This window comes from Entelurus aequoreus, linkage group LG13 (genome assembly GCF_033978785.1).
Source record: "Entelurus aequoreus isolate RoL-2023_Sb linkage group LG13, RoL_Eaeq_v1.1, whole genome shotgun sequence".
In the NCBI taxonomy this organism is placed as follows: domain Eukaryota; kingdom Metazoa; phylum Chordata; class Actinopteri; order Syngnathiformes; family Syngnathidae; genus Entelurus; species Entelurus aequoreus.
The window spans coordinates 68,308,673-68,335,784 of NC_084743.1; the positions used below are offsets into that span (position 1 = coordinate 68,308,673).

Consider the following 27,112-nt stretch of genomic DNA (forward strand, 5'->3'; position numbering starts at 1 on the left):
CACCGCAGCTGACGGCAAGTAGGTGACAGTTATTAAAAAGTTCTACATAGGGAGAGCAATGTTTCTAAAAGTAGCCCCTTTCACACAGAGCCACAACAACGCCTGAAAAGACAAAGCCATTATCATGCCCGTACCATGCACCTGCACGACGACTTGTCCACTTTGTCTTATCTCAAAGCATGTTTTTATATTCTACTCACACTCTATGTGAGAATTTGACTTAAACACAGTGAGCTGACGACATTACGCCACAGAAGCGATATCAATCTCATTATCTTACATGTCGCACATCCTGTGCTCTGCCATTCATGAATTCATGTGACCTACATACTCATGCACGCGGCCTCCGTTGTAGGTGTTGTATATTTCAACAACGCCGGATCCTTTTTTTTGTCAGGTTTAAGTGACGCAGGGTGACAGCAAGAGTAAATCAAAGTGTTTGCAGACTTCCTGCTCGGCCACCAACACATCCTCCTCATCACGTTACTCTCCAATAATAAATGGCAGATGTAATAATATGCATGAACTGTTGAGGTCTGATAATTACTCACTGGCATGCACGCTTTCACCAGTTTTTTTGTGGGTGGCTTGTCTCTGAGCAGACGGTCCTCCCATGTTACAATTTTGTAATCCATCCATTTTCTACCGCTTGTCCCAGCTGCATTCGGGCGGAAGGCGGGGTACACCCTGGACAAGTCACTACTACTTTAATTAAATGTGTAGTTGAGGGGTATAGATTATCATGTTGTGCAAAAATATTTAGCAAAACTGCAATTTTAATAAATGTTTTTCTTCTATTAAAAAAATAAATAATAAAAAGATCTGTAGCAGGGGTGCCCACACTTTTTCAGCAGGCGAAAAAAAAAAAATCTCAACAAAGTACATTGTAGATTAAGCAGCAACAAATTAAATAGTTAAAGTACCACTGATGTGGTGTGGTGTTCACCCACTAGGAGGTGAGAGGAGCAGTGAGCAGCAGCGTTGGCCGCGCCCAGGAATCATTTTTGGTGATTTAACCCCCAATTCCAACCCTTGATGCGGAGTGCCAAGCAGGGAGGTAATGGGTCCCATTCTTATAGTCTTTGCTATGACTCGGCCGGGGTTTGAATTCACAACCTACCGATCTCAGGGCGGACACTCTAACCACAAGGCCACTGAGAAGAACAAAAATAGAGCAATAGAGCAAAAATAGAACAAAACGAAGAAAACTTTATATGTTAACACTTTACTTAATAATAACAGATTTGTTTTAAATGTATATTCACATATTGTTGCCTTTTTAAGGAATATATGCATAATAGCATTTTATATCATGTTTTGGTCAAGTCCTCAATTACAGAATGATGAGCAGGCTGAATATTAAATGTTATTAATTAATAGAGGTGGCGGGGCTCTCCCTTAGAGATAGGGTGAGAAGCTCTGCCATCCGGGGGGAGCTCAAAGTAAAGCCGCTGCTCCTCCACATCGAGAGGAGCCAGATGAGGTGGTTCAGGCATTTGGTCAGGATGCCACCCGAACGCCTCCCTAGGGAGGTGTTTAGGGCACGTCCGACCGGTAGGAGGCCACGGGGAAGACCTAGGACACGTTGGGAAGACTATGTCTCCCGGCTGGCCTGGGAACGCCTCGGGATCCCCGGGAAGAGCCGGACGAAGTGGCTGGGGAGAGGGAAGTCTGGGCTTCCCTGCTTAGGCTGCTGCACCCGCGACCCGACCTCGGATAAGCGGAAGAAGATGGATGGATGGAATAGAGAAGGTTAAAACATTGTCATGCAGCAATATGAAGACCATTAACTTGTAATGTACAGAATATCATAAGCATTTATTCAAGTAAAAATATCAGAGATTAAATCTGGGATAGCCCTCCCCCTAAAAATTCTAGGGTACACTTATTAATGATGAAAAATTATACCTATCTGTGATTAATCGCGATAAAGAAGTAGTCAAAAGAAAAAAACAGTGGTATTTAAAAAAGGGGAATTCTGGGAAAACTGGGAAATTTGGGGAAGTGAGAAAAATGTTAGTTGGGATAAAGAGTAGCATAAATCTGTAAAAAAATATAAAAAAAAAAACGTTTAAAACTGCAATATTTCATGGTAAAGTCTAATTTTAGGTAGTGGAGACAGGCAGAGAATGCTAGATTTTCATTGTTCAAGGTAGCTTAATTTTATTTTTGTATTTATTAAATATGCACTTTGTGTAATAAACATATATGTATATGTATATATTTTACAGTTAATTTTTTCAAGCATTATACATTTATTTTTGCAGGTAGGCCAATAGCCGTTTTGTTAGAATGACTCTAATACAGTATATATAAAAACTCTCCAACACAGGAAGGAAGATGTTTTAGTGTAACAGTGCTTGCAGATTTGAATAACAAATGTTTAAGTACAAAATACTCACCGCACAAGTAAGTGTTGACCCACTGAGCCGTTCTCTGTGATCACTTCGTTGAGTCTCATCTCCAGATGAACCTTACCCTGTTAAGACAGGAGGACAAAGTGTGGCTCGAAATCCCTGAGCTGTGATTCAGCGCAAGATCAGTGTACAGTCCTCATACTTCTTCTATTGAAGTCAATGACCTGACACCAGGTTGTCTTGCTTGCTAAAGTCACCTGTGTCCAAACCTTGCTCCGATTAAAAAAATCTTGCTTAATAAAGTTAAACAAGGATACTGCTAAAATGTATTTTCATTTTCTACAGTATTGTTCAGCTTTAATGCCCTTTGCCATGTTTACTTTATACACCCATCATAGTAGATGAAAAGTTAGATTTCATAAACTTGCGTGCTCGCCCATTGTGGTCATCGTTCTTTGATTAGTAGATTGTCATAGATCACAGGTGTCAAACTCAAGGCCGGGGGCCACACCTGGCCCGCGAAATAGTTTTATCTGGCCCACAAACACCTGGAAATGATATGTGTCAATAAAGTACTTAATATTTTCTCACGAAATGTCATTGATTTTTTTCATTTTGACAGAAAAAAATAGATGTAGTGCTTGAAATTGCATACATTTTAAACTTTAATAGTATCTAATATTGCAACAAATATTACAGTATATTATCATACTTTCCAAACATGTTTTTGTCTAAATACAAATAAATAAAAATACTTAACTTTACAGCAAAATACCCACCAAACTAATAAAAATGACAAACAGTTTTACATTGTTCTTTACAGCATATTACTTTAAATTGAAAAAAATTACTACTGTTTTTTGCATTAAAATTCTGTTGACTGTAAACGGTGTATTACTGTAAATGGAAAGACGGTACATTTATTTTTACGGTAGAAAAACTGGCAGCTAAGTTGCCAGAATAAAAAATAACTTGTACTGTTTTTCCATTAACAATATAATGTTGTAAAAACCAATGTAAATTTAATAGTAAAATTCTGGCAATTAAGCTGGCAGGTTTTTCCGTAAACACCCCCCCCCCCCCAAAAAAAAACTGTGGTAATGTTTTTCCATTTACCGTAAAATGTAAAAAACAAAACAAAAAAACACTTTATTTTACAGTAAATTTTTGTAAATGCAACATTTTACTGGAAAATCGACAGTCTACCTAAAACAATTTATATAATTAATAATGGAATCTGGAGGCAAATTCATACATTATTCACTGTTACATGCGGCCCTCTGATAGCAGCCATAACTGCGATGTGGCCCTCAATGAAAACGAGGCATTTACCTATGCACGGTACAATCATATTTTTAGTTTTTCATTGTGTTTTACTTCTTTTTGTTGCTGTATATTAAAAATGACACCGCTTTTATATCCTTGTGTTCTTTAATGCGTTCATGTGTTTCACCTTTGGGTTTAAACAAACCCCTTCAAGACTGCGCAAAGAGGGGTGGCACTTTTGTGACTTTCGCGCTACTTTTAATATATTTTGTGGACTTTTTAAATCTGCACTGCAACCACATAATTTCCCCAACGTGGGATAAATAAAAGTCTATCCTATCTTTTTTTTATGCAAAAGTGTTTTGTTGCTTTCTGAGTGCCTGCTAGAGCCGAGTTACTTCTATTCTGCCTGGTACCTAATAAAGGGACCTTCTGCTTCCCTGCATCCTGGGATCACGCCAGCAGCCGACATACGGCATTGTCACATAACTGCAACATTATTGCAGCTCAGCATCAACTCTTCAGCATTGTGTCCTCCGGTAAATACATTACAGTCTGTCTGACACAGCATATTTCATATATACAGCATGTATATAAGCACACTATATAATAATACAAATATGTTTATATAAATAATGATATTGTATGATAATAATTAGTGTTTATTCCTAAGTCCAAGCCTTTAAACGCTGCACAGCCCTACCTCATGTTTAATGTCACGCCATTTAAGGTGAACGGCGGTACCGCATGTGTGATAAGAGCCACAGCAGCTGTGGGTTTTGTCATCACTCACAAAGATCGGATGTGGCAAAGGCTTTCGGAAGTGCCAGAGAGCGAGAGAACAAGTTGGAAAGCGAGAGACAGAGAGAGAAAGAGAGCCATAAAGACAAACATGACGCCCACACACATGCACCCAGTCTCTGCAATTCAGCACTTGGCTACGTTTGCGAACAATCCTTTTTTTTTTTAATGCAAGCTCTAACCCCAAGCCTGTGTATTGTAAAGTATTATGCGTGAAATCAAACAAGTCGACAACAGACGCAAATAGTTAAAAGTGGATGCGGTAGAAAGGTGGTTTTCTCAAATGATTTCCATCATCACAGGAGACATGCTTGGATCCGAGCAAACAGAGCACACCGGCTTAATGCCTGACAAAACAAACAAGATGAGGCATTGCAATAACACCTCCGTCACTCACTGATGCACCTTTTACAGTTTAAAGTGTCTACATGTGAGTGAATCAGTGAAGCAAGCACATACCCAGAATAGCATTGCGTGGGCTAATGGCATTTACAGTCAACGCGTTAGCAACAGCAGTACAGTGGCGGTGGTGTGCGGACCACGTATGACCACTTCAATAGAAGGACTACATTGCCAAACTAGCATAGGCAGCCTATAGACACCATACAGACTACAACAATGGTATTCAAATCCAATTACAGAAAACTACTTGAACGAACATACTCCAATACCAGTGGATGGTGCAACATATACATCCATTCATCCATTTTCTAACGCTTGTCCCTTTTGGGGTCGCGGGGGGTGCTGGAGCCTATCTCAGCTGCATTCGGGCGGAGGGCGGTTTACACCCTGGACAAGTCGCCACCTCATTGCAGGGCCAACACCGATAGACAAACAACATTCACACTCACATACACACACTAGGGCCAATTTAGTGTTGCATAATATAATAATACTACATACTCAGTGGCCTAGTGGTTAAGAGTGTCCGCCCTGAGACCGGTAGGTTGTGAGTTCAAACCCCGGCCAAGTCATACCAAAGACTATAAAAATGGGACCCATTGCCTCCCTGCTTGGCACTCAGCATCAAGGGTTGGAATTGGGGGTTAAATCACCAAAAATGATACCCGGGCGCGGCCACCGCTGCTGCTCACTGCTCCCCTCACCTCCCGGGGGGTGATCAAGGGTGATGGGTCAAATGCAGAGAATAATTTCGCCACACCTAGTGTGTGTGTGACAATCATTGGCACTTTATAACATTAAAAAAAAGAGCTTGGACAGAGCTTATCCAAGCTCACTGAAAATGTTTGCAAGCGAATGACTTCCTGCTTGTTTTGTTTTGCGGCCACGCAGACAGACTGAGAAAATGTGTACTGAGCCCGAGATGACTGTATTTTTTTGCCAATCGCTCCCTACAAAGAAACCACAGGCCCAAACGAATCCCAAACATGAATTTTAAATTGCGAAACATCCGGAAATATTTACCTGGACCTCGGAGTTAGGGTCTACTGGCTGAAGACTAAACCAGTGTTCCTTCCCTTTATATTCACACAGGTCGTCCTTTCTGATTGACACTTTCCCTGAAAAGACCAAAACAAAGATTTCATGTCAGTGCAACGCCACTAAACTAAAATTGGAATTATATTCTCACTTACCAACTGGTAAATCTCTTTGGAAAACACTCTTGGCATAAATGTAGAATGATAAACACTGAAAAAACCGAGGAATCTCAAAGTAAAAGTCCTCACCATAGAAGGGGCTGTAAATAAAAGCAGACAGTTTAAAGTTAAAGGAATGTGTGCAGTACAAACGGTAATGTGAGGTTATTAATACACATGAGCACTGTGATAGCTTTTTTTTTTTATTTCAACATTCGAACAGACAAAATTCAATATACAGGTATTGCTATTTCATAAGATTACATTATTGACTTAATGAATCCTCATTGTAAATTATATTCATTTGCACGGTTTATGAACGACGATAAACCACAAAACAAAAATACCTTCACATAAATGTAAATGTAAATTTCAGTGGTACCTCAGGATACAAGTGCTCCAGTTTACAAGTTTTTTGGGATAACAGCAGTCTCTCAGGTAATTGTTATTCTATAGGTTGCGGACAATTTTTTTTGTTATGAGCCTCCCCAAGGCTAGCTGATGTAGCGAATACCACAGTGAACCCCATGAGATCTGACCACCGGTGTCTTACTCGCTTATAGCGAGAGATGGACATACTGAAAATTCCGGACTGTAAGCCGCTACTTTTTTCCTGCGCTTTGAACACTGCGGCTTATAAAACGGTGTGGCTAATTTAAGGATTTTTCTTTACTGACAGCCATAATGCAAAAACTTGAGAAAAAAAAAAAAAAGCAAATACACTGAATGAATAGGTGTGTTACTGTTTGTACTAAAACAAAAAACAAGCAAATACACTGAACAGGTATTCTATTGTTTGTACTTTGGCGCCATCCTTTGGGCGAGTTTGATCACTGCAGGTACTGCAGTGCTGCATTGCCCTTCTGTTTAGACTAGATAGAGGCTTCAATCATAAGTTCGGTCTTGAAGGCCATCCATAGCGTTTCTACTCGTATCGATAATTTATTAATCACTCCAAGCAAGGTTTGTAAGTTTTACAATGTAACTAAAACAATTCTTACTTACTAACCATGCGTGATGTCTGTAGGAGTGTTTTGATGAAAATGTATACGTGCTAACGTAATGTAATGAAGGTGCTATGTTGCGTCGTCAACATAAACTTATATGCTAACACGTTTACGAGTGTCTTTGTTAGTACTGTTAACTTACAATGGCATTCTTTTTGTATTGTTTCAGTTTTGTAAATTCACCAAAACGTCACAGTGGAGTTATTAAGTCTGTTTAGTTGATTGGAGAGCTAGCTTCTGCAGCTAGTGAGTCCATGACAATGACTTCTGTTTTGTTTAATAGCCGTTTTACTGCTATCTTACAGACACATGACACAATCAGGGTTTGTAAATAAACATTTACTAAATATTTCTGTGTAAATAACTAATTTCACAATGTACAGTATATATCTGCGACTTACAGTCCGGGCGCCTATTATATGGAAAAATATTGTTTTCTTCTAAAATTTAGTGTGTGCGGCTTGTATACTGGTGCGCTCTAAAATCCGGAAAATATGGTAACTTTATTTTTCCAACCAGGGTAAGGAAGATAGTGGGTGTTGTGCTGAAAAGAAGAAGGGGACAATATTCATTGAGAAAGAAATCATCAAAAAACATGAACGAGCATATAGTTTTGCACTGCTAATCTGTATTCTACTGAAGCAAAATGCGTTGATAATGGCAGCCAAGGACAGTAAAATAATATCTAAATGGGGACATTTATCCATGAAAATATGGAAAAGCTGCTGAAGGTGTGTTCGACAAAAAGCAGCTCAACCCCGCTTTCCAGGGTAAATGCTTTTCTTTATTATAAAATGATTTCATAAAACTACTGTAGTTGTTTGTAATAATTAGATTGTGTAGTCTTATCCAAAAAGTATTTTTAAAAGATGTTACATGTTAAAATGGTGGTGTTTTTGGAGGGCTAGCACTGATGAAATTGATTTCAATTGATTTAATTTCATTTCAATCGGCGAAGCTGTTTCGCAATACGTCAAAGAACCAATTTGACTTGTATTCCGAGGTTCCACTGTAAATGTAAATTACAATGAGAGTTGATTCCTTTTAGTGCTTTTGATACCTTCTCAGTATTTTCTTAAACCAACACAACACTGTGTTGCAAATGTTTTAATCGGCAACATTTACAATTACTTTGAACAAAAACAATACGGTGGATTATATTTATATGCAGGGATGCAAGATCATTATTGGACAGGTAATTATTGGGTCGATATGAGAAATTATTAAGTCACACTGTTAAATATCTTAATGTTAAAAAAAAAAAAACGTTGATAGCCAATAAAAAAACTAAACAAAAAAAACGCTTCAATAAAGTGAGATTACTGAAACTGTGTTGTAGGTGAGTTAGGGTGAAAAAATAAAGCATACTTTTTTTTTTTTTACTGCTTGTGCTGTGAACTGTTGTAAACTTCCCCCGAGTTCACTAAAAGCAAACATGCCCTCGATCGGGTGGGACTTCTTAACTGTTTCGGACGAAGGCATTTTGCGTGCTATTTGCACCAAAATGTTCTGCAAACATTCCGTGAGAGGTGGAAAAAAACATCAAGCTTTAACACATTAAACTTGATCAGCCATTTGAAATGCCAGCATTGCTATGACAGGGTTTTGGAAGTCTACCAAGATGCCAGCGCTGTAAAGAAGCTGCTGCAAAGAAAGGTGTGTACAAACTGCCGTTAAATTAGATTAAATAAATAAAAATAATTTTAATACGTTATCGGTTATTAGTAGTTTTGAATAGCAGGAAGTTATCTGTATTGGCTTGAGAACAAAATATAGAGTGTCTATTTATATTTCGAAAAAAATCCTAAAACTGCATACATCATAAAATTAAACTTAAAGGGTAACTGCAGTTTTTTTTTTTAGAGTTTTGCCTATCATTCACAATCCTTATGTAAGACATTTGTTTTTCTTTTTTTTTTTAAATGAATTGTAAGTTTTTAGATACGGCAAGTACGAGTTGCCTAACAATGCAGCTAATGGCACTACACTATTCCGTCCATAGAACCCTATTAAAAAAACAAAAAAACAATTCTCCATTTACATCTCGTGACCTGAATATTAACCAAGTAGCAGCGATATTGTTATTATACGTGCTAACACAGACAAACTATTTTTAGTGGCGTTTTGATCACAGAGTGGGAACAGTTACTATATTGAAATACTGAGCTGCCGCATCGGCTCTGAGTTGGTGAAAGTTAATTATAGATTATAAATCATGTCTCTCACCTGGATAGTAGAAGAATGTGGCCATAAACCGAGAAGTTGGTGAACTTTGACATCCAACTTATACCCGGAGATGGCGAGAAAGACAAGAAAAGACGCTTGTTTGTGGCACATTATTTTGTTATGGTTATGATTGATTCTGTTTAATGTATAACATGTAATGATGGTAGTAGGCTATATGTATGTAGGTTAGTAGGATATGCATAACGTGGTTTTTGCGTAACTTGGGTTGGCTCATGATGAGGTGGCGACTTGTCCAGGGTGTACCCCGCGTTCCGCCCGATTCTAGATGAGATAGGCTCCAGCACCCCCCGCGACCCCGAAAGGGATAAGCGGTAGAAAAATGGATGGATGGATGGGTTGGCTCATAGAATTGCACTTTGCACTGAAAGATGGTGATGTGCTTACATGGAAGAGAATGCAGTGTGTCAGGTTGGATGCAATATGGGGTTATGCTGAATGAAATGTGGCGGTAATTTTACTGTTGGCCTTGGCTTGCCATCAAAGTAGGCCTATGCGATATATAATTTATTATATATTATTATATATAATTATTTCGATGGTGGTTCGTGCGGTCAAACTAGACATGTTAGTAGACTAATGCAAACAATCTGTCCCGACTCCCGACGAAAATATTGCTGCGTAACTTTACAAATACATTTGGCTAATCGACATCAGTAAAATGTGGCATAATTACTTGGTAAACCATCTTGCAAGAAGCATAAACAAGAGAAACATACAGCGTCGATTGCCATTTGAAGTTCCTTGGGGTAGGATTCGGATGTGTATCTGGCAACTTCAGTCATGGAGAGTGGGAGGGGACTACAGACCGTAATTGCAGTACCATTTCTGGCCACATTACTACATATGGCACTTTTTAAAAAAAATTGGACAATTGTGTCATGAAAGACATGGGCTTTACCGAGGAACACATCATCTGCTGATCTGGCATCTGTAAAGCTGGTCCAATTGTGATTTTCAAAATGGAAGCCCTGCTATATGCAAAGCTGAGCAATTACAGTCACAATCAAAATCGTTCAAACCCCATTACGAATGTAACTCCACTTAAAGTTCGATATAACGCCATTTTCTTTATATCGCGGTCGTGCCATGGCCTACGAATTTTAGCCTGTTTTTTTCTACCAGTGTCAATCGTGTTGTTTTTCACAAAATTATAGATTATCAACACCGTATCGACCTATTGGTGGATAGTGCCCACTCCAATCTGTGTCGTGGAAGCATAACCCAACATTAACGTCACGTCACGTGGGGCAACTATCACCCCAATCATCATCGTCACCAAACCTTGACGTTTGCCGGCAGTGACGTAAAGCAAATACAACAAATGTTTGTTTACTTTCAAGATGTCAGCTTTTCTGCCCTCATTTTCTCTTTCGCCTGTCTACATCAAGAAGAACAATTATCTTTTTGTTGTCATTTCTGAAGCGGATCATTGATGTTGTCCCCTTAGAAAAAAATGCATCCGTACAACTGCGACGAGACAAGATTATGCAGTCTCAACACTGGTAAGCAAGATCGAAGCACAAGGCAGAGAAGTATTCAAACAATTTAAAGACAGAGTCGCGCTTTTGTTCACAAGGGCTGTGAATCTTTGGGCACCACATGATTCGATTTGATCCAATTCTTGGGGGTAACAATTTGTTTCAGAATCGATTCCCCATTCAAACCGATTCTTGATTCAAAATCAATACTTTTTCTAATAACATTGGATGCCAGTTCTATGATTAAATACATTCCTCCACAGGTCTATTAAATTTGTATTTTATTTAAAAGAAAACTGATTTTGTTTAACAAAATGCTACCCAATTTATTAAATAAAATCAAATGCAAATAAGGCAAGAGGAATAATCAACACTTCTCTTTTTTCAAGTGGGCATCTACATCAACAGTATAATTTGTGGTTGGACAGGACGGATATAAAAATAAAAATATATAAGAAAATGATTTAAAAAAATATATTTTGGAATAGATTTTTGAATCGATTAAGAATCGTTACAAATAAGAATTGTGATTCAAACAAAAATCTATTTTTTTGGACACCCCTACTGTTCATCAGGAACTCACAAACTTAAACCACTATGCATTGGAAAGTCTGCAAGCCCCTGCTGTTTTCCCCACATTATTCGGCATCATTTTATTATATTATTTCGTTACATATAACGCGATTTCGGGAATAACGCAATCGGGATTTTATGGAGTGAATGTGATTAGTCAAATAATCCACACATAGACCTCATCTCTCGGAAAAGAGGTTTACACAATGAATCATGAACATGGTTCTTTTTTTTGGACTGACTTGACTGTCGCAGCGGGCAGACCTACAGACAGCCCAGTCCCAATGTATCCTGCCAACATAACTAGCAAGACCACAAGTTGGACAGCTTGATGTGACATAGCCGATTGTGGGTTAAGGAATGCAGATGGGTCACCTGTCCCAAACAGACTCAACAGCTGTGCTGGATTAACAACTCATATGTCAAAGTACAACTGCAAACCCTTTTTTAAGTTATTTTAACAAACCAACATGAACCCCTAACAATATTAGAGCAGTCACGTTGTGCAGAAAAACAATAACCTTTTACAGTCATTTGCATCAACGCTGTACACAGGTTTTTTGAATAAACTTACTGGACCATCCTTGATGTAGACTATTCTATTAAATTGGAAATGCAAAAAAACAGTGTAGTTTTTGACCAGAGGTACAGGGTTTATACAACAGGGACAGTGAAGTAACAACAACTAAAATACACAGAGAGGCTCTTATGAGTGAATATTAACTGCTTTAACAGAGGCAGAGGTAGTGCAGATAGAAATACAAGGGTGAGCGTGGGAGGACACACTTCCTCAGAGAGTGTAACATTTTTTTAACCAGTGCAGAAATCAGCAGAGAAAAAAAGCTGATGTAAAATACCTAGAGAACCATGGACCGTGGTAAAGAGATGTGCTAGGTACAAATACTCTATATGCATCAACACTTTAAAGTGACTCATTTGTGGAGATGAGAGTGTTATAAGAATTAACATCTCATTATTTAGGAAAAAAGGCTGTTAAGTCATCCCCAATGAATTTCTCAAAATTGACTGTATTTTAAGTGCATAACAAAATCTATTATTTATCATTTCTGGCCGGCGTTGTTGGGTTGTACTCGGCTCAGTGGAACTTAAACGCTCCATAAAAACACCTCTGTCTCGCAGTCCTACGAGCATAGAACGATCACTATGTTCTATGAGTTTTACCACAGTTTTCATTTATACCGCTTATCACTAGAGATGTCCGATAATATTGGACTGCCGATATTATTGGCCGATAAATGCTTTAAAATGTAATATCGGAAATGATCGGTTTCAAAAAGTAAAATTTATGACTTTTTAAAACGGCGCTGTACGGCGTGGTACATGGACGTAGGGAGAAGTATAGAGCAGTTGCGTCTCCCAGTCATACTTGCCAACCCTCCCGAATTTCAGTGCCCCTCCTGAAAATCTCCCGGGGCAATCATTCTCCCGAATTTCTCTTGGTTTCCACCCAGACAACAATATTGGGGGCATGCCTTAAAGGCACTGCCTTTGTGTGCCGGCCCAGACACATAATATCTACGGTTTTTCATACACACAAGTGAATGCAAGGTATACTTGGTCAACAGCCATACAGGTCACACTGAGGGTCGCCGTATAAACAACTTTAGCACTGTTACAAATATGCGCCACACTGTGAACCCACACCAAACAAGAATGACAAACACATTTCGGGAGAACATCCGCACCGTAACACAACATAAACACAACAGAACAAATACCCAGAACCCCTTGCAGCACTAACTTTTCCAGGACGCTACAATATACACCCCCCGCTACCCCTTATCCCCCCACCTCAACCCCGCCCCCCACCCCAAACCCGGAATGTGACAAAGTATTTCCACATTGTAGTGAAGTGAAGTGTGAAGTGAAGTGAATTATATTTATATAGCGCTTTTCTCTAGTGACTAAAAGCGCTTTTACATAGTGAAACCCAATATCTAAGTTACATTTAAACCAGTGTGGGTGGCACTGGGAGCAGGTGGGTAAAGTGTCTTGCCCAAGGACACAACGGCAGTGACTAGGATAGCAGAAGCTGGGATCGAACCTGGAACCTTCAAGTTGCTGGCACGGCCACTCTACCAACCAAGCTATACCGCCCCATTGTAGCCGTGGCAACGGACATTGACATGAAGCTTTCAGGATCCAACGGGCTACCGGTAAGTAGCACTGTAATTTTCAGTAGAACAAACTTAAGGCTACTATATTGGGTGAAATTAGTTCATTTCAAGGAGGTTACTTTATGTTTAGAATAGAATAAAATATCTGTTTATTGCAATCATATTGGGTCTCGATTAACTGCAGTAAATGAGGGACGTCTGTATTTAGAGGTACCCTGAAATTCCCAGCACTATTAAACATAATGCTGTAACATAGTCATTAGACACACTGGCCAAGTTGATGGTTCCATTCTCAGCATGTACAAATTTGAATGTGCTTACCTGACACTTTTGTCAAACATCTTAGTTCGGAACACCTCCTCCTGATCCAAACTGATGGTGCAAAAAGTGCAGAGATCCCTTTGTCGGTTTGGACCGGAGACCGGACCCAGGTTTTTAGCTTCACCTGCATCACATTGAGAAGCACATCATAACCATGTCTTGCTTCTTCATTTTATTGCTTGTTTTAAACCACGGGTGTCAAACTCAAGGCCCCGGGGCCAGATTTGGCCCGCCACATCATTTTGAATGGCCCGTGAAAGCCTGGAAATAATGTGCATCAATAAAGTAAATTATCTTTCTTTCTTTTTTAATGTGACAGGGAAAAAAAGAGATGTACTGCATGCAATTATATATCTTTTAAACTTTATCTATCTAATACTGCAACAGATATTATATTATCATACATTCGAAACATTTTTGGGGTAAAAACATACGTAAATATCTACTTAGCCTTATGATTTCAATGCAAGTTATCCATCAAATTGTACACTGTAAACATGACAATATATTTGTTTTTAAAACAGCTCGGTCTTCAGGATTCTACCGTAAGAAAAAAACTGCGGTACCATTTTTAAATTTACAGTAATACACTGTGAAAACAGCAACCATATTTTTTATGCCAAAAAACTGGCAGCTCAATCATTAGAATTTTACAGTAAAATAGAGCGTGACCATTTTACTGTAAATTTTAATGGTAAAATTCTGCCATTTTTTTTAACCCAAAATCCACAGATTTTTTTTTGTTACAGTGTAGGCAAAATATACATTTACTAATAAAATGCATAAGTAATCATGTGACAATATCATGTGGCTAATCCTTACACAATTATGTTTCTTTTCGTTACAAGCGGCCGGCCCTCTGAGGGCAGCCAAAACTGCAACGTGGCCCTCAATGAAAACGAGTTTGACACCCCTGTTTTAAACTTTACCATATAATGTACTACTTGTGCAAAATAATCACCAAAATTGAGAGTGAATTATCAACAACAATAATGTTGCGGGGGAAAAAAAGAATGTTGGCAATCTCTAAACTATATTGACTTTGATCAACGAATCGTGTAGGTGGACAAATCATAATAGAAAGTTGACTTGAGGCTTGTATGTGGTTAAAACATGAAACAGACTTCCTCAGCAAAACCAGCAGTGTTGGCAACAGTGCTTTGTGACACACATTATCCGCACACATTTTACCTCGAAGCATGCAGAACAGACCCGGATTACAGGACATGAGGTTTTTGTGCACTGTTCTCATGAATGAACAACACACAAAGTCGAGCTCTGAAAAATGCTCAATGCTGTCAACACCTTCACAAGTCAGATCTGGACTAAAGGATTAGAGCAGCGGTGTCAAACGAACCGCCCGCGAGCCAGATCGGGTCTGCAAACAGGTTTAAACCAGCTCGCAAACCGCGAGACAAGTTTGCGAAGTATAAAAATGAGCTGCAATTTTTAGCAAAAGAAACTGATATTCTGAACGTGTCCACTGGATGTCGCAATATAAATTCTGTTAGGCAAGTAAACGGTTTACAGCGGGGCCAAGCAAGTATGCCAAGCAAGGGGGTACACAGTAAAGCGTGGCTGCGGCTCCTTTCCATCATCCCAAATTAAACGTAAAACCTGACGTTTAATGTATTCTGCTTCGACCCCTTTGTGCTTTGGCACCCTAATTGCCCCAAAATGTCTATGTTAAAAAAGAGAAGAAAGTGGACGCACAGTGTAACTCAACCCTCTTGAATAGTTTCTACCTCCGTTTGTATGGTTTGTTGAGTTCGCACAGGATTAATATGTGGAAATGACAAATGAAGTTAAGTGAATTATATTTATATAGCACTTTTTCTCTAGTGACTCAAAGCGCTTTACATAGTGAAACCCAATATCTAAGTTACATTTAAACCAGTGTGGGTGGCACTGGGAGCAGGTGGGTAAAGTGTCTTGCCCAAGTACTCAATGGCAGTGACTAGGATGGCGGAAGCGGGGATCGAACCTGGAACCCTCAAGTTGCTGGCACGGCCACTCTACCAACCGAGCTATACCGCCCCAAATGAGGTTTTTGATACCTAGAATCGTTTTTATGATCTATCATCTATTTTGTTCAATTCCAGATAGGCTGTGGCTTAAAGTTTAATGGTTTGTAAATACACTGAGACAGAGTCCAAGTTCATTGTGTCATTTGTTGTTTTTTTCAAACTACACCAATATTTTCCTCAAAAATTTTAACTAACTTGAAGTGTTTTGTCAAGAGATTTATTTGTGATATGTACATTTCCAGAATGCGCTTGTTCTGTTTTTGGCCAAGGTAAAAAAACAAAGAAAATAATCAGAAGTTGTCTTTATCTTTTAATTATTATGCCATGATTTTCCTAGCCCGGCCCATGTGGGAATAGATTTTTCTCCGTGTGGCCCGTGACTTTAAATGAGTTTGACACCCCTGGATTAGAGAGACATAAATAGTTGTCTGAACTGGTCCTTCGGCACTGAGCTTAAGCACCTATGGGGACTTAATTTAGAAAAGCTGCCTGTGAGATCCGCCATTTGGGCGGATCTCACAGTCGATGAGAAAAAAGGTAATGTGAAGATCAGATTGGATGACTTGGATTGGAAGGACAATCTGAACATACTATCAACACTTAAACTCAAAGGGAATTGGCCTTTTTGGAATTTTGCTTATCATTCACAATCCTTATGTGAGACAAGCACACATACATTTGTCTTTTTTTAAAGCAATTTAACTTGTAAATAAATATTAGAAAAGTCAGCTAACAAAGAGGTAATCACTCTACTCAGCCTATAAAGCACTCTAAAAACATCCTAAAGCCCTAATCAAGGTTTTATATACAGTATGTACAGAACACACCGAATTGGTTCGAAGTGAGATTGGAATTTTTTAAAATGTTTTAAGTTTTACTCGCAAAACTTTGTCACTGTATAAATTGTACAATATCTGAAGTACACATTTCTAGAAAAAGAACAGTCAAATTTTATTTTGTAGTTTCAGAATGTTTGGGAACTTTTTTCCTCTCCCCAAATGTATCACTACCGAAACATAGTATTCAATTATGAATTAAAAAAAATATGTTAACCTGTTAATATTGTTTTCTTTCCCTGTGTAAAGATGGTTATTTTTTTATGTATTGAAGGTTTTCCACAGTAAAATCCATGAAAATGGATTTCTAAACACATTTTTTTTTACTTCAATTTATAAAATTCTTTATACAATTTTCTGATATGTATAACAATGATCAGATTGACTTCGGAGTTAATGATTTATAAAACTGATAATGTATTTAATTAAACAGTATTACAATATTTTAGTTGATAACTTAATATACTTTATTTTGTCTTTAGTAAACACCAGGGGCCGTACTTATCAAGCTTCTTAGAATTACTCCTAAGAAGTCTGCTAAGAGTTGACTTAAGAGTAAATAAATTCTTCGCTGAAAGCTGCACTTAAAAGTTAGTTATCAAGCGTCTTACTCACACTTTCAGCGAAGTGTAGGACTGAATCTTAAGTGTCACACTCAGAGCTGAATTACGACATTACTATGTGCCGTAAACGGAATTTTAGGTGACGTCATTTCTGTGTCCATAGAAATGACCAATCACGGAAGGGAATCCGTTGTCTAAGAATAAAGAAATATCTTGGAAATATTTAAGTGGACAATGGGAGTGTATATTTTGACAATAAACTACAAAATAATACAAAACAAACTAGTCCCCGCCGGCACTCACGCTACCGCTCCCTCTCTTCTATCGCCCACACACTCACTGACGTCACTCACCTCACGGCCACACACATACGCTACTGTCATAACATTTTCTTTCCAATTCATTAATTAGGCAACTAATTTGAAACCGGTGTGGGTGGCTCGATATATACTAGCCCACTGCAGACACATGCAGAAATCAACAAGGAATCGAAAAGTATTAAATCTGTGACAAAAATAATATCCGCTCTGTCTAAACGATACCATTTGATCACCTGCTCATCATAAAAAAAAACAACAACATTGTTCCGTTCCCTGAACGTTCGCGCACGTCTCTCTCGCCTCAGTGCCATCCCCTGCTGGCAACTCCTAACCACTTAAGACACCTCTGAAGGTCTCTTAAATATCGTGGAGAGTAGGAGTGATTCTTAGACTTAATAACATTGATAAAAAGCTTTTATTCTTAAGTTTGAGAGTAGGACTAAATTTCGCAAATTCTCAGGACTTAAGTGTAAAATGGCACTCTAAGAAGCTTGATAAGTACGGCCCCAGGTGTTTTGGTAGTGACTACACATGTTTCGGTAATGACCACGATTTGTTTGCCAGATTGTATCACATTCCCTCAACCTTATTGCTTAATATTAACTCATAACATGCTTGATGTCGGGAATATGAATAACACATATGTTTTGTGGTCAATAAAATCATTTGTTAATAAGTATGCATGTGGGTTCAGTATTCTGAGAAGAAGAAAACACTGACATTACTGTCAGGCTTCTGAACACTACCTAATGCATCATTGAAAGGTGTATAATCAATAAGCACACACAAATACATAAAACTTCTTGAAGAAAAATACGCAGTATGCAGCGCAGTTAAAGGCCTACTGAAATGAAATTGTTTTATTTAAACGGGGATAGCAGATCCATTCTATGTGTCATACTTGATCATTTCGCGATATTGCCATCTTTTTGCTGAAAGGATTTAGTATAGAACAACGACGATAAAGTTCGCAACTTTTGGTCTGTGATAAAAAAAAGCCTTGCCCCTACCGGAAGTAGCGTGACGACACCGGAGGAAGGACTGCTCACATTTCCCCATTGTTTACACCAGTAGCGAGAGAGATTCGGACCGAGAAAGCGACGATTACCCCATTAATTTGAGCGAGGATGAAAGATTCGTGGATGAGGAACGTGAAAGTGAAGGACTAGCGTGCAGTGCAGAACGTATCTTTTTTCGCTCCGACCGTAACTTAGGTACAAGGGTTCATTGGATTCAACACTCTCTCCTTTTTCTATTGTGGATCACAGATTTGTATTTTAAACCACCTCGGATACTATATCCTCTTGAAAATGAGAGTTGAGAACGCGAAATGGACATTCACAGTGACTTTTATCTCCACGACAATACATCGGTGAAGCTCTTTAGCTACTGAGCTAACGTGATAGCATCGGGCTTTACTGCATATAGAAACAAAACAAATAAGTCCCTGACTGGAAGGATAGACAGAAGATCTACAATACTACCAAACTCTGGACATGTAAATACACGGTTAATGCTTTCCAGCTTGGCGAAGCTTAGCAATGCTGTTGCTGACGACGCCATAGAAGCTAACTTAGCTACGGAACCTCGACAGAGCTTTGCTAAAAACATTAGCTCTGCACCTACGCCAGCTCTCATCTGCTCATCACGACCCGTGCTCACCTGCGTTCCAGCGATCGACGCTACAACGAAGGACTTCACCCGATCACCGATGCGGTTGGCGGCCCAGAGACGGAGGAAGTCAAGGTGAGGTCATTTGGCTAGCGCGTCCGCTATCCTCAAAGTCATCCTGGTTGTGTTGCTGTAGTCCGCCGCTAATACACCGATCGCACATACAGCTTTCTTCTTTGCAGTCTCCATTGTTCATTAAACAAATTGCAAAAGATTCACCAACACAGATGTCCAGAATACTGTGGAATTTTGGGATGAAAATTGAGCTTTTTTGTATTGGATTCAATGGGTCTGAATACTTCCGTATCAACTGTTGACGTCACGCGCATACGTCATCATATCTAGACGTTTTCAACCGGAAGTGTGGCGGGAAATTTAAAATTGCACTTTATAAGTTAACCCGGCCATATTGGCATGTGTTGCAATGTTAAGATTTCATCATTGATATATAAACTATCAGACTGCGTGGTCGGTAGTAGTGGGTTTCAGTAGTCCTTTAAATCAAAAAAGATGAGCTAATTATGAAGACCCCTTCCCTAATCCACAAAAAGGAAAACAATAACAGCTAAAGCACACACATGATCACTACATCGTGTGTGATATAATATGTTACGGTAGTGACAATTCTAGCTAAGTTTGACCATAACTAAAAATTACATTGCTAACAAACATATATTTGAAGAGGTGTACGCTTATAAACCTATAATATGTTATATAAAAGCTGAAAAAGTTTACATAAATGATGAAAACGTGTTCTGTTATGAGAATTTTTTGAAGATACACACTGATTTTCAGACTTAGGAACATATTTATTTAAAAACTATGGGATTAAGTTAACTACGGCCTTGTGGTTAGAGTGTCCGTCCGCCCTGAGATCGGTAGGTTGTGAACTTGTGAGTTCAAACCCCGGCCGAGTCATACCAAAGACTATAAAAAAGGGACCCATTATCTCCCTGCTTGGCACTCAGCATCAAAGGTTGGAATTGGGGGTTAAATCACCAAAAATGATTCCCGGGCGCAGCCACCGCTGCTGCTCACTACTCCTCTCACCTCCCAGGGGGTGATCAAGGGTGATGGGTCAAATGCAGAGAATAATTTCGCCACACCTAGTGTGTGTGTGACAATCATTGGTACTATAACTTTACAATGTAACCTCCCGGTCAAAAAAACAGGGTTGTGGCTTAAATCTACAATCAGCCAAGCCTCTAAAACTCTTGTGTTTCAGTAGTGACATAAAAACTAGGGACATGATTTTTTGGAGCACAGTTTTTTTATTAAATTTTTTTACCTACACTAAATGTAAGTCTTTAAACCTGTGTTTAAACTTAATCATAACTATATTTTAATTTACACCATGGGGATAGGTTGATTGGCAACACTAAATTGGCCCTAGTGTGTGAATGTGAGTGTGATTGTTGTCTGTCTATCTGTGTTGGCCCAGTGATGAGGTGGCAACTTGTCCAGGGTGTACCCTGCCTTCCGCCCGATTGTAGCTGAGATAGGCTCCATCACCCCCCGCGACCTCAAAAGGGACAAGCGGTAGAAAATGGATGGATGGAAATATTAATTAATTAATTAATCAACTTTTAATTTTTTTATTAAGTGATTTTCTTTGGGTTACTGAACTAATCCATTTATGCATTTAGGACAAATAATGAGGGAGCTACGATGATTTGAAGTTCATTTTCCAAAATACAGGTCACACATTTAATTAAAATATTCTCAAACTGTGGTACTAGTATGCAGGCTCCATCTAGTGGTACCCCAAATGATTACTTAATCAAATATTCAAAGACAGTGTTACTGTTCAAATTGTGTGTAATGTTACAGTGGACAAAAATATTAAACATATTTGTTAAATAAAACCTCTGCCTTGTTTTTAATGAATATTAATGCCTACTAGCTACTGTATTTTAATGTTGATCATTATAGTGTTACTTGGAGAGCAAAGTGTGAGCAAAGGGATCTGATCACGCACCATACTATAGATGTTCTGACAGGCCAGTCCACGGTCCTGTCTTTAAAATCACGACTTCCAGTTTTGGTGGCGAAATATAAAAGACATCCGTTTGGTCTGTTTTTCAGTTTCAGTTTCTGTCGATAAATGCGTAGATATTTCTGTAGATGTCAGTCTTCATTGTGCCATGTCTAAAATATTTTCTGTGTAGGGTAAAAAGACATTTAGCCAGATTAACGGGCATTGTTGTAATTATCCCCACTTTTTATTTGAAAATAAAACTTCCGGTTTCTGCAAATGAAAAAAAACATCCGTTTTAGTCTGTTTTACTGTTTTAGTTCCTGTTTACTGAGGATTTAAATTTTTCTTTTAGAAATATAAAATGAAAATCAAACTGTTTAATATTTTTTTATTGCTTTTCAACCCCAAACAAGGGTCAAGTGTACCTTCCGTTCATTCTATTTCCAATTCTTAAATGCAAATCAAAAAACAAAATTAGGGCCGTTTTTTGATTTTTATTATATATGGCAGATTTTAAAACAAACAAAAAAGTGTTGATTTTCATTGAAATATTGCCATAAAATTGGATTTTGTGCGGTTTTCCTTTTATGGGTTTTTATTTATGCAGACGAACACAAAAATCTAATATTTGTTCATCCAAAATGCAAAAATGCATGTTTATCTGTGTGATGACAAATTAAACCGGAAGTAGTATTTTAGCTTTTCCTTTGCGTTTAGCATGTTTTTAGGATAACGCTAACATCTTTGGTCCATGTACCTTCCGTTCACTCTATTTCCAATTCTTAAATGCAAATCAAAAAACTAATTTCGGGCCATTTTTTCTATTTTTATTTCTAAAACAAAAGTTGGACAACTATTTAATGACACTTTTTTTTTAAACGACAGTAGGACTCCTGCTGAACAAAGATGCTACCGTTATGCTAAAAACATGCTAAACGCAAAGGAAAAGCTACAATACAGCTTCCAGTTCATTTTGTATTCACACAAATAAACTCGTATTTTTGCATTTTGGATAAACATGGATTGGATTTTTGTGTTTAACTGGAAAAATAAAAATCCATAAAAGGAAAACAGCACAAAAAAATTTTTTATGACAATATTTTTATGAAAATCAACCCGTTTTTGTTTGTTTTAAAATATGCCATACATAGTAAAAAAAATTTGAAAAACGGCCCTAACTTTCTTTTTTGATTTGCGTTTCAGAATTGGAAATAGAATAAAAGGAAGGTACACGGACTGATGACCTTTTTGCAGAACGGACTCGGATATTAACAAAAGAAACAATAATGAAATACAAAACTATGTCTGTCTGTAAATAAATAAATTAATACATAAATATCCCTGCTTTTAATTTAAAAATAAAACTTCCGGTGTCTGCAAATGAAAAAACATCCGTTTTAACGTTCCTGTTTGGGCCGTGTACTTTCCATTCATTCTATTTCCAATTCTGAAACGCAAATCAAAAAACAAAATTAGGGACGTTTTTCGATTTTTATTATACACGTCAGATTTGAAAACAAACAAAAAAGGGTTGATTTTCATTAAAATATTGCCATAAAATTGATTTGTCATCACACAGATAAACACACATTTTTGCATTTTGGATAAACATGAACAAAGATGCTACCGATATGCTAAAAACATGCTAAACGCAAAGGAAAAGCTACAATACAGCTTCCAGTTCATTTTGTATTCACACAAATAAACTCGTATTTTTGCATTTTGGATAAACATGGATTGGATTTTTGTGTTTAACTGGAAAAATAAAAATCCATAAAAGGAAAACAGCACAAAATAAAATGTAATGGCAATATTTTCATGAAAATCAACCCTTTTTTGTTTGTTTTAAAATCTGCCATACACAGTAAAAAATCGAAAAACGGCCTTAACTTTGTTTTTTGATTTGCGTTTCAGAATTGGAAATAGACTGAACGGAAGGTACACGGACCGATGACCTTTTTGCAGAACGGACTCTGACATTAACAAAAGAAACAATAATGAAATACAAAACTATATCTGTCTGTAAATAAATAAATAATTACATAAATATCCCCGCTTTTAATTTGAAAATAAAACTTCTGGTGTCTGCAAATGAAAAAACATCCGTTTTAACGTTCCTGTTAGGTCCGTGTACCTTCCGTTCATTCAATTTCCAATTCTGAAATGCAAATCAAAAAACTAAATTAGGGCCGTTTTTCGATTTTTTACTATATATGGCAGATTTTAAAACAAACAAAAAAGGGTTGATTTTCATTCAAATATTGTCATAAAATTGATTTGTCATCACACAGATAAACACGCATTTTTACATTTTGGATAAACATGGATTGGATTTTTGTGTTTATCTGGAAAAATACAAACCCATAAAAGGAAAACAGCCCAAAATAAAATGCAATGGCAATATTTTAATGAAAATTGACCCTTTTTTGTTTGTTTTAAAATCTGCCATATATAGTAAAAAATCGAAAAATGGCCCTAACTTTGTTTTTTGATTTGCGTTTCAGATTTACAAATGAACGAACGGAAGGTACACGGACCTATGAACTTTTTGCAGAATGGACTCTGATATTAACAAAAGAAACAATAATGAAATACAAAACTATGTCGGTCTGTAAATAAATAAATACATAAATATCCCCACTTTTAATTTGAAAATAAAACTTCCGGTGTCTGCAAATGAAAAAACATCCGTTTTAACATTCCTGTTTGGTCCGTGTACCTTCCATTCATTCTATTTACAATTCTGAAACGCAAATCAAAAAACAAAATTAGGGACGTTTTCTGATTTTTATTATATACGTCAGATTTGAAAACAAATATTGCCATAAAATTGATTTGTTATCACACAGAAAAACATGCATTTTTGCATTTTGGATACACATGGATTGGATTTTTGTGTTTATCTGGAAAAATAAAAATCCATAAAAAGAAAACAGCACTAAATAAAATGTTATGGCAATATTTTAATGAAAATCAACGCGTTTTTGTTTGTTTTAAAATCTGCCATACATAGTAAAAAAAAAAGAAAAACGGCCCTAAATTTGTTTTTTGATTTGCGTTTCAGAATTGGAAATAGAATGAACGGCGTGGTGCAGTTGGGAGAGTGGCTGTGCCAGCAACCTGAGGGTTCCTGGTTCAATCCCCACCTTCTACCAACTTTGTCACATCCGTTGGGTCCTTGAGAAAGACACTTCACCCTTGCTCCTGATCAATGTTGGGACTAACGCGTTACTGTAACGCCGTTATTTTTGGTGGTAACTAGTAATCTAACGGGTTATTTTTTATATTCAGTAACTCAGTTACCGTTACTACATGATGCGTTACTGCGTTATTTTACGTTATTTTTATGTAGTATCGGCTAGAAACAGAAGATCTGAGTGTGTTTTATTGGAGCGCTGCGGTGTCGTCCTTCTGTGTCACGAGAAAAAGAAAAGGCGTGCTTTGTATGGGTGGGAGGGGGGCGGGGGGGGCTCCCAGACCGTAGTTGAGGGGCGCAGGGGAGACGTTCCTCCAAGGCTTATGTACTTCAGGGCTAACAACCTTCACTTTACCCGGAAGTGGGTCTTTACAGCTGAAGGTGAATGACGAGGCCGGCGGTTTGTTGCAACTTTGTGACTTTATTGGACGCAGCCATCCACCAAGCTAGAGCACCTGCACGCATTCACTGTTGCCGCTCCCTCACCTCTCTCGCCCACTCACTCACTGACGTCACTCACCTCACATGCTGTCATAACTTAAAGGGCCACACACACACACACACACATACGCTACTCTCATAACAACTAACAAGACATCATGGCGAAGCCAGAAGTCGGGTTTCTTAACATGGAGACATTCTCAATACTTTTCTTTTGTCGAACACAAAGAAAATAACATTTTAGTTAAATGTAAGTTGTGTCTTGGATCAAAGATCCCATCTACTTAAAGTTAAAGTGCCATTATGTTGCAGCTATTTAAAATAGTTTTGTCAATTTGTTCTGGCCTGAAATAAATTGGCCCTTTGAAACATATCTTTGTCTTTGTGTGTTGTATGTAGACCACATGTTGATCAACAGATTGTATTATTCTCCAGTGCAATAACAGTACTGAAATGAAGGCTAAAAGGGCATTAATGGGAGCCCAAAAAAAAAGAAAGAAAAAAATAAGTAACTAAATAGTTACTTTTCACAGTAACGCATTACTTTTTGGTGTAAGTAACTGAGTTAGTAACTGAGTTACTTTTGAAATAAAGTAACTAGTAACTGTAACTAGTTACTGGTTTTCAGTAACTAACCCAACATTGCTCCTGATGGGTCGTGGTTAGGGCCTTGCATGGCAGCTCCCACCATCAGTGTGTGAATGTATGGGTGAATGTGGAAATAGTGTCAAAGCGCTCCGAGTACCTTGAAAGTAGAAAAGCGCTATACAAGTATAACCAAAAAAATAATAAAACAAATAAAAAATGAACGGATGGTACTTTGAACCGATGACCTTTTTGCAGAACGGACAAAAGAAACAATAATGAAATACAAAACTATGTCTGTCCTTAAATAAATAAATACATACATACATAAATATCCCTGCTTTTAATTTAAAAATAAAAATTCCGGTGTCTGCAAATGAAAAAAACATCAATTTTAACGTCCCTGTTTACTGAGGTTTTTCATTCTTCTTTTTAAAATATAATATGAAAATCAAACCGTTTTTTTGTTTTATTATTGCTTTTCAACCCCAAAAAGCAACAATGCTTGGAGTATTGTCTTTTTAAACGAAACTCAAATAAACCAGTAGTTGTTTTTTTTAGCTCTTGCAATTTCCATTTGTGAAATGCAAATTCAATGACCAAAACACACACTGTCCTGTGGGGAAGAGGGAAATTAGCAAAGGGTCAATGTGGAAGAATGGAGTTTCATAAGACGGCAAAGTGAGTTACATATCTGCATGGTTCCTCTATTTTGTTCTGCTTAACTCGTTAATTCATAGTAGTGAAACTGACAGTATTTTGAAATCATGTTTTTAAATGAACAGTGCCCTGGCTCGCTTGTTTTGCTTTGTTATTGACGTATAAGCAACTTAGTAAAGCGGTGATAGCCAATGAGTGTTTTGTTGGCGAATAGAGAAGTGTTGAACTAAAAATATGTCACAATAATAAAGACGAGCTAACGCTAGCTACCAGGCAGACACACGCGTTGGTAAGAAGTCCACAGGATAGTAATGGAGGGTGACAATGTCAATGTGGTTTTAGCAACAGAGTAACGAGGAGACGCTAATAAACGGAGTCAGTTTCAGGTTAAAATACGCTTTATTAGTGGGCTGCGAAGCCTCAATGCTAACGCGCTTCTTGAATGAAACGGACGGCGGCTAGCTGGAGCTAACTTGACGTTAAGCAGCAGCCGGCTCAGCGCAGGCTGCCTCCGCCGACCACTTGGCGGTAACACGCCGCGCCGCGCCCCTCCCGGCTTCCCCCCTCCACCGGAGAAAATATAAAGAAATACCAGCCCTCGGGTACGACTTACATATTTTCCCACGCAGGCTCTGTAGAATCCGAATCCTCGCGTCGTCCTCTTCCGCCATGGTCGTCGCCGCTCCGGTATGTTCAGCGCCGCTTTATCATATCCGTTTATGAATGCAGGCAGGCGGGCAGAGTGGGAGAGAGACAGCCCCGCCGCCGCGTTACGTCAGGGTGCCTCAAAACACACACAGTGTGGAGCCGACATCGTCATAATAGTTTATTCATGTTGCATTGTAGTCCGCGTTTAACGCTTCCTGACAAATGCACGTTCTGTGACTATATTTTGTGGATGTTATTATGTTCATTCCGAGTCTGCGTTGTAAGTCAACACCTTAGCTCCGATTTTAAAGTAGGAATGCCTTTAGAAACACTTTATTGCAGTGGTTCTCAAACTGTTTCCACCAAGTATCACCGTAATAAACAACATTAAAATAAAGTAA

The 27,112-nt window shown here is 38.1% G+C and overlaps 1 protein-coding gene across 1 annotated transcript; it reads right to left on the reverse strand.

Annotated features, from left to right (window-relative positions):
- Positions 1-2,398: 2,398 nt before the first annotated feature.
- LOC133663040 (ras GTPase-activating protein 2-like) lies at positions 2,399-26,948 on the reverse strand. The gene is made up of 5 exons (XM_062067221.1): positions 26,677-26,948; positions 13,787-13,910; positions 6,020-6,123; positions 5,850-5,944; positions 2,399-2,479 (listed from the first exon to the last, which is right to left on the reverse strand). Exons 1-5 carry the CDS (start codon positions 26,732-26,734, stop codon positions 2,399-2,401), a joined length of 462 nt encoding a protein of 153 aa, XP_061923205.1. The 5' UTR covers positions 26,735-26,948.
- Positions 26,949-27,112: the final 164 nt, after the last annotated feature.

Bases quoted from the DNA above. Each gene is read 5' to 3' on its own strand.
- LOC133663040 (XM_062067221.1), bottom strand. From the start codon at position 26,734: ATGGCGGAAGAGGACGACGCGAGGATTCGGATTCTACAGAGCCTGCGT. The intron at 6,124-13,786 runs GTAAGCACATTC...TTTTATTTACAG, and splicing joins ATGTTTGACAAAAGTGTCAG to CCCCTTCTATGGTGAGGACT. The intron at 5,945-6,019 runs GTAAGTGAGAAT...TGGTCTTTTCAG, and splicing joins CCAAAGAGATTTACCAGTTG to GGAAAGTGTCAATCAGAAAG.